The sequence below is a fragment of the Pyxicephalus adspersus genome, chromosome 2 (assembly GCF_032062135.1).
Source record: "Pyxicephalus adspersus chromosome 2, UCB_Pads_2.0, whole genome shotgun sequence".
NCBI classification, from domain to species: Eukaryota; Metazoa; Chordata; class Amphibia; order Anura; family Pyxicephalidae; genus Pyxicephalus; species Pyxicephalus adspersus.
Window position 1 is genome coordinate 3,571,822 of NC_092859.1, and position 12,173 is coordinate 3,583,994.

At 43.2% G+C, this 12,173-nt stretch overlaps 1 protein-coding gene across 2 annotated transcripts in view; it reads left to right on the plus strand.

The window, feature by feature from the left end:
- The window catches only part of LOC140322698 (E3 ubiquitin-protein ligase RNF13-like), a 10,931-nt gene extending 915 nt beyond the window's left edge, over positions 1 to 10,016 (plus strand). Inside the window, exons 2-6 of one of the 2 annotated variants that reach the window (XR_011919230.1) lie at positions 1,534 to 1,639; positions 3,822 to 3,915; positions 5,255 to 5,335; positions 5,434 to 6,651; positions 7,120 to 10,016. Coding sequence is in view for 1 of the 2 variants with exons in the window: in XM_072399269.1 (XP_072255370.1) it covers positions 1,534 to 1,639; positions 3,822 to 3,915; positions 5,255 to 5,335; positions 5,434 to 5,699 (547 nt within the window). In the remaining variant the exon portion in view is untranslated. Of the gene's footprint in view, positions 1 to 1,533; positions 1,640 to 3,821; positions 3,916 to 5,254; positions 5,336 to 5,433 lie in introns of both variants that reach the window. The other variant, XM_072399269.1, reaches the window with a different exon arrangement.
- Positions 10,017 to 12,173: the final 2,157 nt, after the last annotated feature.

Below are 12,173 nucleotides of genomic sequence, written 5' to 3' on the forward strand. Positions count from 1 at the left end.
CTCTTCCTTCCTTTCCTCTTCTCTTCCTTCCTTTCCTTTCCTCTTCTCTTCCTTCCTTTCCTTTCCTCTTCTCTTCCTTCCTTTCCTTTCCTCTTCTCTTCCTTCCTTTCCTTTCCTCTTCTCTTCTCTTCCTTCCTTTCCTCTTCTCTTCCTTCCTTTCCTCTTCTCTTCCTTTCCTTCCTTTCCTCTTCTCTTCCTTTCCTTCCTTTCCTCTTCTCTTCCTTCATTTCCTCTTCTCCTCCTTCCTTTCCTATTCTTCCTTCCATTCCTCTTCTCTTTTCTTCCTTCCATTCCTCTTCTCTTCTCTTCCCTCCATCCCACTTCTCTTCCTTCCATCCCACTTCTCTTCCTTCCTTTTCTTTTCTCTTCTCTTCTCTTCCTTACTTTCCTCCTCTCTTCTCCTCCTTTCCTCTTCTCTTCTTATCTCTTCACTTCTTTCCTCTTCTATCCTTTCCATTCCTCATTCCATATCTTCTTTTCCTTCCTCTTCTCTTCCTTCCTTTCCTCTTCTCTTCTCTTCTTTTCTTTTTCTTTTTTTCTCTTCTTTCCCTTCCTCTTCTCTTCTTTCCTTTCCTTTCCTCTTCTCTTTTCTTCCTTTGCTTTCCTCTTCTTATCTCTTCTTATGCTTATGCTTCTTTTCTTTCCTCTTCTATCCTCTCCTTTCCTCATTACATCTCTTCTTTTCCTTCCTTTTCTCTTCTCTTCCTTCCTTTTCTCTTCTCTTCTTTCCTTTTCTCTTCTCTCCTTTCCTTTCCTCTTCTCTTCTTTCCTTTCTTTCCTCTTTTCTTCTCTCCTTTCCTTTCCTCTTTTCTTCTTTCCTTCCTTTCCTCTTCTCTTCCTTTCCTCTTCTCTTCTTATCTCTTCACTTCTTTCCTCTTCTATCCTTTCCATTCCTCATCCCATCTCTTCTTTTCCTTCCTCTTTTCTTCCTTCCTTTCCTTTTCTCTTCTCTTTCTTCCTTTTCTCTTCACTTCTTCTTTCCTTTTCTCTTCTTTCCTTTCCTCTTTTCTTCTTTCCTTCCTTTCCTCGTTTCTTCTTTGCCTTTAAACCCTGGAAAACGTTAATGGATGCGATAACCATGCAATTTTAAAATGTTGTAAGGAACATTATCTATAATGTTTAAACATTCAAGGAAACTCTCTGGTGTAGATTAGACCATTGAAATGCATGGGAATTCCAAACATGGCGTCCAGATAGACTAAACCTTATCTTCTCCTTCTCTCCTCTCCCTTCTCTCTCCTCTCTTCTCTTCTCCCCTCTCTCTTATCTCTCTCATCTCTCCTCCCCTCTCTCTTATCTCTCTCATCTCTCCTCTATCCCATCTCTCTCTTCTCTCTCTCCTCTCTCTCTCTTCTCTCTCTCCTCTTCTCTCCGCTCTCTTCTCTCCTCTCTCTTTTCTTCTCTCTCTCTCTTCTCTCCTCTCCATTTCCTCTCTTCTGTTTTTATCTTTCATTTCTTCTCTCTTATTCTCTCCCTTCCTGTTTTTATTATTTCCTCTCTTGTTACACCTCTCTCTCTCTCCTCTCTCCGCAGTGCTCACGTCTATCTCATCCCGGAATACACCCTGAACTTTGGGTATTATCTCATCCCGTTCATTGTGGTGGTGGCGATTATCGTCATCGTTATGTCTGTGGTCATGGTAAGTCTGTATTAGGAGAACTCCGATAATAAATCTCACTCATTACTGAATAAACTCATAATTCAGGTGATGAATAGGGAGTAAATGTGAAGTAACAGCAGTAATCCAGATTATTAATGTGTCTATAAATGGCGACAAGTCTGACCGCCCTCTGTATGATGGGCCCATTATTCATGTCACACTTTCCAGACAATTCCTGAGCTCCTCTCCTTGCTGCTCCTTGCCTGGAACCAATCTCTGAATAGACCAGGGTGAGTAGAATGAATTATTCCTGCTGGACTACAACATGCAGTACTGCTTACTGTCCACTATGAGGCGCCTCTGGATCACTTTTCACATTTTCTAGAAGTTTGCAGAAGTTTTCCTCGCCCATCATGCATTGCAGCTGTGGGAAAGCGAGAACCTTCAGTCCCTGAAGCACTACAAATCCCAGCAAATCTTTTTTTTTTTGGCACAATATAAATGGTTTGATATTTCCAACTGTACTTTCTGTAAAGGAAACTGATTGTTATAAAGTCTAGGAAACGTGACTGGGACTTTCCAGCTTCATGAATATAGAAGTATCAGTAGAGTTCCTGAATATACCACAATAAGAAGAGGGAGAAAATAAAATAAAACCACAAATAGTGTGTGAACGTTTTCTCTTTCTCCCCCCTCTCTCTTTCTCTCCCCCCTCTCTCTTTCTCTCCCCCCCTCTCCATATTCCTGACATTTGGAATGTGTTTCTTGTACAGATCCCAGCTGGGAATTCTGAGCTGATGTCATTGGAGACAATTTTCAGGATTTCCTGTAGGCTGAGCCCTCCATACCGTTCGGTGATCAGGAATCCCACGACACATAACATAACTCCATTCATATAAAGGACAAGAAACCCGACTTCCTGGGGATTCACCGCCCCCAGTTGTCCTGATCACTGCACTTCCGGCACACTACTATAAAGAGGACCCGTATAAAGTCCTTGTTCTGACTCTTCAGAGATCCCTGTTATCATTCTGTCTCCCAGCTCCGGAGTGTACTCATCCCCCCTGCTGACCAATACAGAGGGAGTCTCGCTCCCTCCACCAAACCATTGGTCACACCAGGTTCAGCACATTCACCCAGAAGTGGAATAGATCGGAGTGGTCGGTGGCTGGCAGTCATTCCTCCCGGATATATTTGGAGTCTCAGGATGCAGGTCACAATAATCTGACTCATTGTACTTCCTCCGCCTCCCCAGTCACCTGCTGTGTATAATGAGCCATTGTTAGGGCACCTGTCTGTACCAGACTCCGTGTACAGCCATTGTCTACAACCTGACCATGAAATCGTTCAGCCGCCTCCGCCGATTAACCCCGTCAGCTGCCGCTCACAAATGGGGCCTCATTTATATTTAACGTGTGTGCATGTATGTGCTGCCATAGGAGTTGTCATTCTAGGGCGGGAAGACATTTCTAGGTATTAATAATAAAGGCCAAAGTGAGTAATGGATTATATAACACAGCCACCACATTTAGGGACTATTTTGGATAAAATTGGGCCCCGGGTAAAAATTAAGTGAAGGCCCCCAAATGCACAGTATTCCAGCACACATGTACTCAAAGTAATTGGGGATATGGACTATTGTTCAGTTTGCTCTAAAACCATACTTGAGAAGATGAGATTCAAGGTTAGATACACTTACTGTTGGATTAGCCTATAGGAGTAGATTAGGGCGTGGCTGTCCAGTCCTCGGGGGCCGGCTTCTGCACACATTTTTTCTTACTTTTTCTCCAACAGACAGCAGTACATTTAGAATAAAAAATTACAAAAAGTCCAATGACTGTTCATATGAAAATTCCGACCCCCCCTTATGGCCCATGTGGTCCTTATAGACTTATTTGGACACTCAGGGTTAGGGGGATGTGTTTCTCTGCACCAAAATCCACTGTACCAGTTTGTGAGCAGCCAAACCTAATTTTTTCTATGCAGTTCCACAAGTTGTTTCTGCTGTTTTTGTAATCTGATCTCTCAGGCATTTTCACATCATCAGCTTTTAAAAATATCTTGCATATCCAAAAAAAAACCTAAAAATCGTATTTTCTTACCTTGACCATCTGATATATTGTGTATATAATGTACTATACTATTTTCTTTTATCATGGACCTCATTTGTGGGATGTTGATGTGTGACCCCCTGTGTTTTATGCCCTTTATCTTCCTGCAGGTGGTCCGCTGTGTGCAGCACAGGAAGAGGATGCGCCGGAATCGCCTGTCCAAAGATCAGCTGAAGAAGATCCCTATTCATAAGTTCAAGAAAGGTCAGTGTAGAATGGGGAAGCAAATATAACAGGGGTTAAGGGGTAGGAGGGGGGATGTTCAGCTTCATATCTAAATGTTTTCATTTCTAAGAGTAATATATCATGGCAGCAGTCCTCTCCTCCTGTATCATCGTCTGTATCTGTCTGTCATTTGCAATCCCTATTTAATGTACAGCGCTGCGTAATAAGTTGGCACTATATAAATCCTGTTTAATAATAATAATAAAAGCAGTCTCCAACAGTTCTTTGTATGAGGCCAGGACAGTGCTGGGCCTACAGACCTATGTTCCCTGATAGGAATTTGGTCCTGGGTAACTCTGTATCACCTCTGATGGTCTTTTGGCTACAGATTCATGGGCCCTAGTTCTAATTTATAACAATGTTATAAATTAGTTCTTTACTTCAGGAGTACCTCCCCCTCTTCACATAAAGTCGCTCCCCTTCAAATCTAGACCCCCCTGTAACAAGAGCCTCCTCTTTTCCATCAGAGTTCCCCCCTCTTTCACGCCAGAATCCCCTCTTTGTCCCAGAAGCCCCCTCTTTCAATCAGAAGCTCTCCTTCTCTCCATCAGGAGCTGCCTTCACCCTCTCCTCTCTGTTTGGTGCCCGAGTCCCATTCCACTCTGTTTGGTGCCCGAGCATTCCGCTCCGTTTCGTGCCCGAGTCCCATTCCCCTCCGTTTCGTGCCCGAGTCCCATTCCGCTCCGTTTCGTGCCCGAGCCCCATTCCGCTCTGTTTCGTGCCCGAGCCCCATTCCCCTCCGTTTCGTGCCCGAGCCCCATTCCTTTCCGTTTCGTGCCCGAGTCCGATTCCCCTCCGTTCCGTGCCCGAGTCCCATTCCCCTCCGTTTCGTGCCCGAGTCCCATTCCCCTCCGTTTCGTGCCCGAGTCCCATTCCGCTCCGTTTCGTGCCCCCCGCTGCCTTTCATGCCAGGGCCTTTCTTCTTTTCATCTGCACCTACCTCCTGCCCACACCTTTTCTATCGGAAGCTCACTTCCTCCCTATCAGGAGCACTTTTAGATCAGAATCCTACATTCATATCAGGAGGCCAACAGACTAACCAGGTCCCCCACACTTTCTTTGCTAAGCTCTGATAATCAACATTATCTGAAAAGCCTGGAAGAGGAACCCAATGATAGAAGATCTCCTCTGCTGACTCTGCAGACTGTGGTCCCATACATGAAGCCTGGCCTCACTCATCCCTGACCCTACACACTGGGGCAGCAGTTTTCCAAGTAATCTATATCATTCAGATCATCGGCATCTACAAAAATGTCGATCTCTTTGTAAGCTTAGGTATACCCTTCTAACTTTTCTCCATGCCCTATGTCCTGTCTAGGAGACCCATATGAAGTGTGTGCCATCTGCCTTGAAGAATATGAAGATGGTGACAAGCTTCGTGTTCTTCCATGTTCACACGGTAAGACCCCTGGAATATGTGGATTTAGAGTTTTACTTATACTGGGGGTTTACTTTTACTGGGGGTTCAGTGTATGACATCACAACATTTCTTTGCAGCATACCACAGCAGTTGTGTGGACCCCTGGCTGACCAAGACCAAGAAAAACTGCCCAGTTTGCAAGCACCGCGTCCTACGCTCAGAGGATGACTCCGATTCTGAGGGAGGGGGAGAAGAAGCCGGCGAAAGTGGACGGGGAGAAGAGAGCGACAACGAGCGCACCCCTCTACTCCGGCCATCCCCATCATTTGGGAGCATGGCCGAATCTCCACCTGCCCAGCAGGTAGAGCAGGAGGCAGAATCCATTACAGCGGTCCCTGTTTGAGGCCACATGCCACGGTTCATGGATATAGACTGCCTGCTCAAAAACCCATCTGTGTGTGTGTGTGGCTGACCTCTGCCCAGAACCCTTCGTTCTTGTGAATTACCCATCTCCATCATAATACTCTAAAGTTCGGAGATCCAGTCCTTACCTGGTCCTGAAGTTTTTGATTTATGTTGCACAATTATTTTTTTGGCTCCTTGTGATGTTTGCTGTATTTACCATAATTATTTGATTTTTCTTTGTATTTAATTTCTTCTTGTATCCCATTTTACTTCACTATTAGGAAGGACATGTTGAAGGTCAGGACGCCCTAAAGTTATATATTCAGTGTTGAGTAGCTGTTGCTTGGGATCACCTTGTAGCTCAGAGGAGATTGCTGAGACAAGTTTGTCCTCTTTGAAAGTTCTCGTTTTATAAACCATATCTGTGAAAGTTCTCATTCATCTAGGTCTTGGTATGGTTAGCAGTAGTTGGCCATGTTTATTTGGACTTGTTTCCTCAGATCTAATGAGTATCGGGAACAAATCCACACATTTTAAGCCACAGGGTTAGTTTCTCCACCATCATGGTTTATAGGAGATCATCTATGAAAAGTCCCTGTTGGCAGCTTGACCACCCAATCTCTTCATGTATCCAATAATTCAATTGGTGATATCTCTGCTTCCAAGTTCCCAGTTCTTCCCACAGGAACCCATAAAACCACTTTATTACTAGAAAGGATGTTTTGAAGGACAAGTCTCCATAAACTCATCTTTTAGTGCTAAATTGATTCTGCTTGGGATGATCATCTTGTAGCTTGGAGGAGATTGCTGAGACAAGCTTCCTTTAGCAATGTCCGCTTTAAAAGTTCTCATAATATAAACCATGTGTGTAAAAATTCTCATTTATCCAGGTCTTAATATAGTTAGCAATATTTGGTCATGTTCATCTAGACTTGTTCTGTGATGCTGAGGTGTGCAACCTATCCAAGAGGCTTCCTCAGATCCAAACAGAATATCAGAAACATGTCCCAACTGTTAAAGCCACATGGTAACTTCACCATCATGGCTTACAAGAGATAGTCACTCCATGGAGTGTCCATGTTGGCAGCTTGACCACCCAATGTCTTCTTATATCTAATAACTCCATTGGTGATATCTCTGCTCCCGAGTTCCCAGTTCTTCCCACAGGAACCCATTTTACTTTATTATTAGAAAGGATGTTTGAAGGACAAATTTCCATAAACTCAACTTTCAGTGTTGAGTAGATTCTGCTTGGGATGACCATCTTGTAGCTTGGAGGACATTTCTGAGACAAGCTTGTCCTCTTTCAAAGTTCTTGTACCATACCCAAAATCTATAAAAGTTTTCATTCATCCAGGTCTTGGTATAGTTAGCAGTAGTTGGACATGTTCATCTATTCTTGTTCTGTGATGCTGAAGGTGTGCAACCTATCCAAGAGGCTTCCTCAGATCCAAACAGTGTCAGAAACATATCATAACTGTTATAGCCACATGGTAACTTCACCATCATGGCTTACAAGAGATATTCACTCCATGGAGTGCCCATGTTGGCAGCTTGACCACCCAATGTCTTCTTATATCTAATAACTCCATTGCTGATATCTCTGCTCCCGAGTTCCCAGTTCTTCCCACAGGAACCCATTTTACTTTTTTACTAGAAAGGATGTTTGAAGGACTAATTTCCATAAACTCAACTTTCAGTGTTATGTAGATTCTGCTTGGGATGACCATCTTTTAGCTTGAAGGACATTTCTGAGACAAGCTTGTCCTCTTTGAAAGTTCTTGTATCATACCGGATATCTATAAAAGTTTGCATTGAACCAGGTCTTGATATAGTTGTTGGTCATGTTCATCTGCACTTGATTTGTGATGCTTAAGATGTGCAACCTATCCAAAAGGTGTCAGGAAGATATCCCATCATTTATAGCCACATGGTGCCTTCTCCACCATCGTGGCTTACAAGAGATCATCTCTCCATGGAGTGTCCATGTTGGCAGTAAGACCACCAAATGTGTTCTTGTAGTTATTATCTCCACTCGTGCACCCATATTTCCAAGGTATTGTTTGTTATAACCATCTTGTACCTCAGAGGACATTGCTGAGGCAAGCTCTGTTCATTATATCTGTGAAAGTTCTCATTCATCCAGGTCTTGGTATAGTTAGCAGTAGTTGGCCGTTTTCATCTGGACTTGTTCGGAAGTGTTAAAAATGTGAAACCAAATCAAAACATTTGCTTGGTTCTAATGAGTGTTAGAAACATATTCAAACATTTATAGCCACATGGTAACTTCTCCATCATTATGGCTTACAGATTTCACTACATGGAATGTCTATGTTGGCAGTATGACCACCCAATGTCTTCTTAGATCCAATAACTCCATTGATGATATCTCTGCTGTTTTATAAACCATCTCTGTGAAAGTTCTCATTCATCTAGGTCTTGGTATGGTTAGCAGTAGTTGGCCATGTTCATCTGGACTTGTTTCCTCAGATCTAATTAGTCTCGGGAACAAATCCACACATTTTTAGCCACAGGGTTAGTTTTTCCACCATCATGGTTTATAGGAGATCATCAATGGATCATCAAGTCCATGTTGGCAGCTTGACCACCCAATGTCTTCATATATCTATTAGCTCAATTGGTAGTATCTCAACTTCCAAGTTCCCAGTTCTTCCCACAGGAACCCATATAACCACTGTATTACTAGAAGGAATGTTTTGAAGGACAAGTCTCCATAAACTCATCTTTTAGTGTTGAGTCGGTTTTGCTTGGGATGACCATCTTGTTGCTCAGAGGAGATTGATGAGACAAGTTTGTCCTCTTTGAGAGTTCTCTTATCATAAACCTTTTCTGTGAAAGTTCTCATTCATCCAGGTCTTGAGATACTTAGCAATAGTTGATCATGTTCATCTGGACTTGTTCTGTAGTTTGTAGTTTTCAAAAAATTTCCTCAGTTCTTATAAGTGTTAGGAACATATCCAAACATTTATAGCCACATGGTAAGTTCTGTACCACCATGGCTTACAAGAGATCATCATTACATGGAGTGTCCATGTTGGCAGCATGACCACCCAATGTTTTTAGTTATTATCTGTACTTGTGCAGCCATATTCCCAAGGTATTGCTTGGCATGACCACCCAATGCTTTTTAGTTATTATCTCTACTTGTGCAGCCATATTCCCATGGTATTGCTTGGTATGATCACCTTGTACCTCAGAGGACACTGCTGAGGCAAGCTCTGTTCACTAAATCTGTGAAAGTTCTCATTCATCTAGGTCTTTGTATAGTTAGCAGTAGTTGGCCAAGTTCATCTGGACTGGTTCTCAAGTTTTAAAAATGTGGAACCATTTCGAAAGGTTTCCTCGGATCTAATGAGTGTCAGGAACATATCCAATCATTTACAGCCACAGGGTAACTTCTGCACCATCAGGGCTTACAGATTTTACTACATGGAATGTCTATGACAACTCAATGTCTTCTTGTAGTTATTATCTCCATTGGTGGTTCCCCAGCCCTTCCCACACCCATTACCAGGAACCGTCACCCTTCACTATTCAAATTAGATTATAGAAAAATCACCAAGTTTACAGGGTAAAGACAAAGTGTAACCTATTGATCTCATTGCTAAAATCCCCAAGCTGCAGAATTTTCCACCTTTCCCTTTGTCTACTCAACACGAGAAGTTCTGTTGGGCGGATTTTGCCTTTACTTTGCTTTTGCTGCTGTTGCCAGTGGGTTCCGTTATCATATGAATAAAGAAAGAAGAACCCTTTCCCATAGAGCTGATATCTAGGCCAACCCGGCCTGACCTCAGAGGGTGTAGGCTTCTATGGTGGAGGGAGTTGTGTTTTGCACTCTTAATGACCTCTGTAATTAATCTGACTAATTATCCTGTACAGGTTTTATATAAATGAAATTTCCTAACAAGTTCTTTTGGGTTTTTTTTATTTTTCCACCACTTTTACATATTTCTGCTCGTAATTTTCCATTGCCATACCAACATTAAAAATGGAGGCCAATGGCTAAAAATGGTTGAAATACATATATGGGATCTGTATGGGTTTGTAATTCGCTCAATCCAATGACCTCACTTTTGTCTATGGCAGTAAAAAAAAAACAGCTTGGTCACAAGCCCACCCCTAGCCTGTGATTGGACAGGAGAAGTGGCATTGGACCAATGAGCTCATCTTACTGTTATCTCCTTCTGCAGAAGATCTGATTGGTCATTAGTTGTGCCCCTCCCAGTTCTGCAGGGAACCTATATACAAATTAAGATATTTTCACAAGCTGCATTAAACAATATATATTACGTTTTTTTGGTGTATACTTTGTGTGTTTTGTGTGCCAAATATTAAAATGCCTAAAACAGAGCATCTACCCTGCCCCATAGGGTGTACAGGACTGTTGAGTGTTACTCCAGTACCTTAGGAGCCCTAAACCTGGTGGAATCTTATGCAAATCTTGTATTTGGCCAGCAAGGAACTAGCCAACTCCTACTACCCCTACCCTTCTACTCCCTGCTTAATGTGATGTACAGGAAGAAGGGCCGGGGACACCTTTTAACCAATATTTTCCTCCTAAATACCAATTCCCTGATTGGAATGCTTATCCCGCAGCTTCAATATCTTGAAAATCACGTGGAAGTATGCAAATTAGTATTTATTATGATACTTCAGCCCGACTGTCCTAATTTTGAGAGCTGTGCCAAGTCAATGACAATGACGGTATTGACGCAGGAGGCAACCAAGCAACTATCAGTTCCAGATAGAGATCAGGAGTGACCAAGCACTATAAAGGTTTATGGAGCCAACATCCCTACCATTTGGTTCAGTTTGAGGTGCACAATATTCTGCAATGTCTGCCTCGCATTCGATTTTGAGCCAATTCCTGGCCCTACGAGATACAAGGACTTGTGAAAGTTGGACTTTCACCAGAAATCACATTGACCCGTCCTGGGCTCCTGCATTCCATTCCTTATGGCCCAAGATCTGAGAGTAGCTTTGGAGTGTGAAGGTAAAGCATGCCCTGGTCTTGTTTCCAGATTTCTATAAAAACCTTAGGGAGATTTGTTGCTGGAGAGTTAGGTCTGTCAGGAACTTGAGCTGTGGAAGGACGTGGACATTTTCATTGCCTAACAGGTCAATATGCAACTCTGATGCCAAATGCACCCAACAGACCCAATAAAGAGGTTATCAATGCCATATACCCCTGGTGCCCAATATGTGTGGCTCACTGGTTCTCTATGTCCAGGGTTGGGTCTGCCACCTCTGCAGAAGGACAGTGGGGTTTCAGGGCTGTCTGTGTTCCATCACCATCACTGAATTTTAAGGAATGATGCCAGGCAATATGATTGCCAAGGCTAGTGATTTCCCAGGGGGTTTATTATTGCTTGCACTGACACTAATCCTGGGGGTTATTATTACGTCCACTGACACCATTGTTGGTAGTTATTATTTTGATCACTGACACCAATGCTAGGATTATTGCATCCATGGGCACCAATGCTGGGAGTAATTATTGCATCCATAGGCACCAATGCTGGGGGCGATTATTGCATCCATGGGCACTAATGCTGGGGGTGATTATTGCATCCATGGGCACCAATGCTGGGAGTAATTATTGCATCCATGGGCACCAACTCTGGGGGTGATTTTTGCATCCATGGGCACCAGTGCTGGGGGTGATTATTGCATCCATGGGCACCAACGCTGGGGGTGATTATTGCATCCATGGGTACCAGTTCTGGGGGTGATCATTGCATCCATGGGCACCAATGCTGGGGGTGATTATTGCATCTACAGCCCTCAATGCTGAAGATTATATTTGTATCCAGTGGCACCAATGCTGGGGGTTGTTATTGAATCCACTAACGCCAATGCTGGGGGTGTTATTGTGTCCACTGACACCTTTATTGGGGATGTTATTGTATTCACGGGCACCGATGTTGGGAGTTATTATTGTATCCACTAGCACTAATGCTGGGGTTGTTATTATGGACATTTGACACTAATGCTGGGGGTTCTTATTTTGTCTACACCCACCACCAATTTTGAGGATTAACATTGCATCCACTGACCCGAATGCTAGGGGTCCTTATTGCCTCTTTTAACCTCAATGTTTGGGGTTATTATTGTATCCATTGTAACCGTTTTGGTGGGTTGTTATTGCATCTATTGACTCCAGAGCCGGGGGTTCCTATGGCCTCTATTGACCTCAGTGTTAGAGGTTTTATTGCATCCACTGACACCAATGCTGGAGTTATTATTTTATCAATGACACCAATGCTGGGGGTGTTATTGTCTCCACTGACACCAATGTTGGGTGTTCTTTCTCCAGACTCGAGCACTAATAATAACAACCATTGGGGCTTGTTGAAAAAACACAACTGAGCCAACATTTTGCATTGTCAAGGTGCACTACAACTCATGAAGCCTCAACCCAAGAAAATGCTCCACTATTGTGCGACCCTCT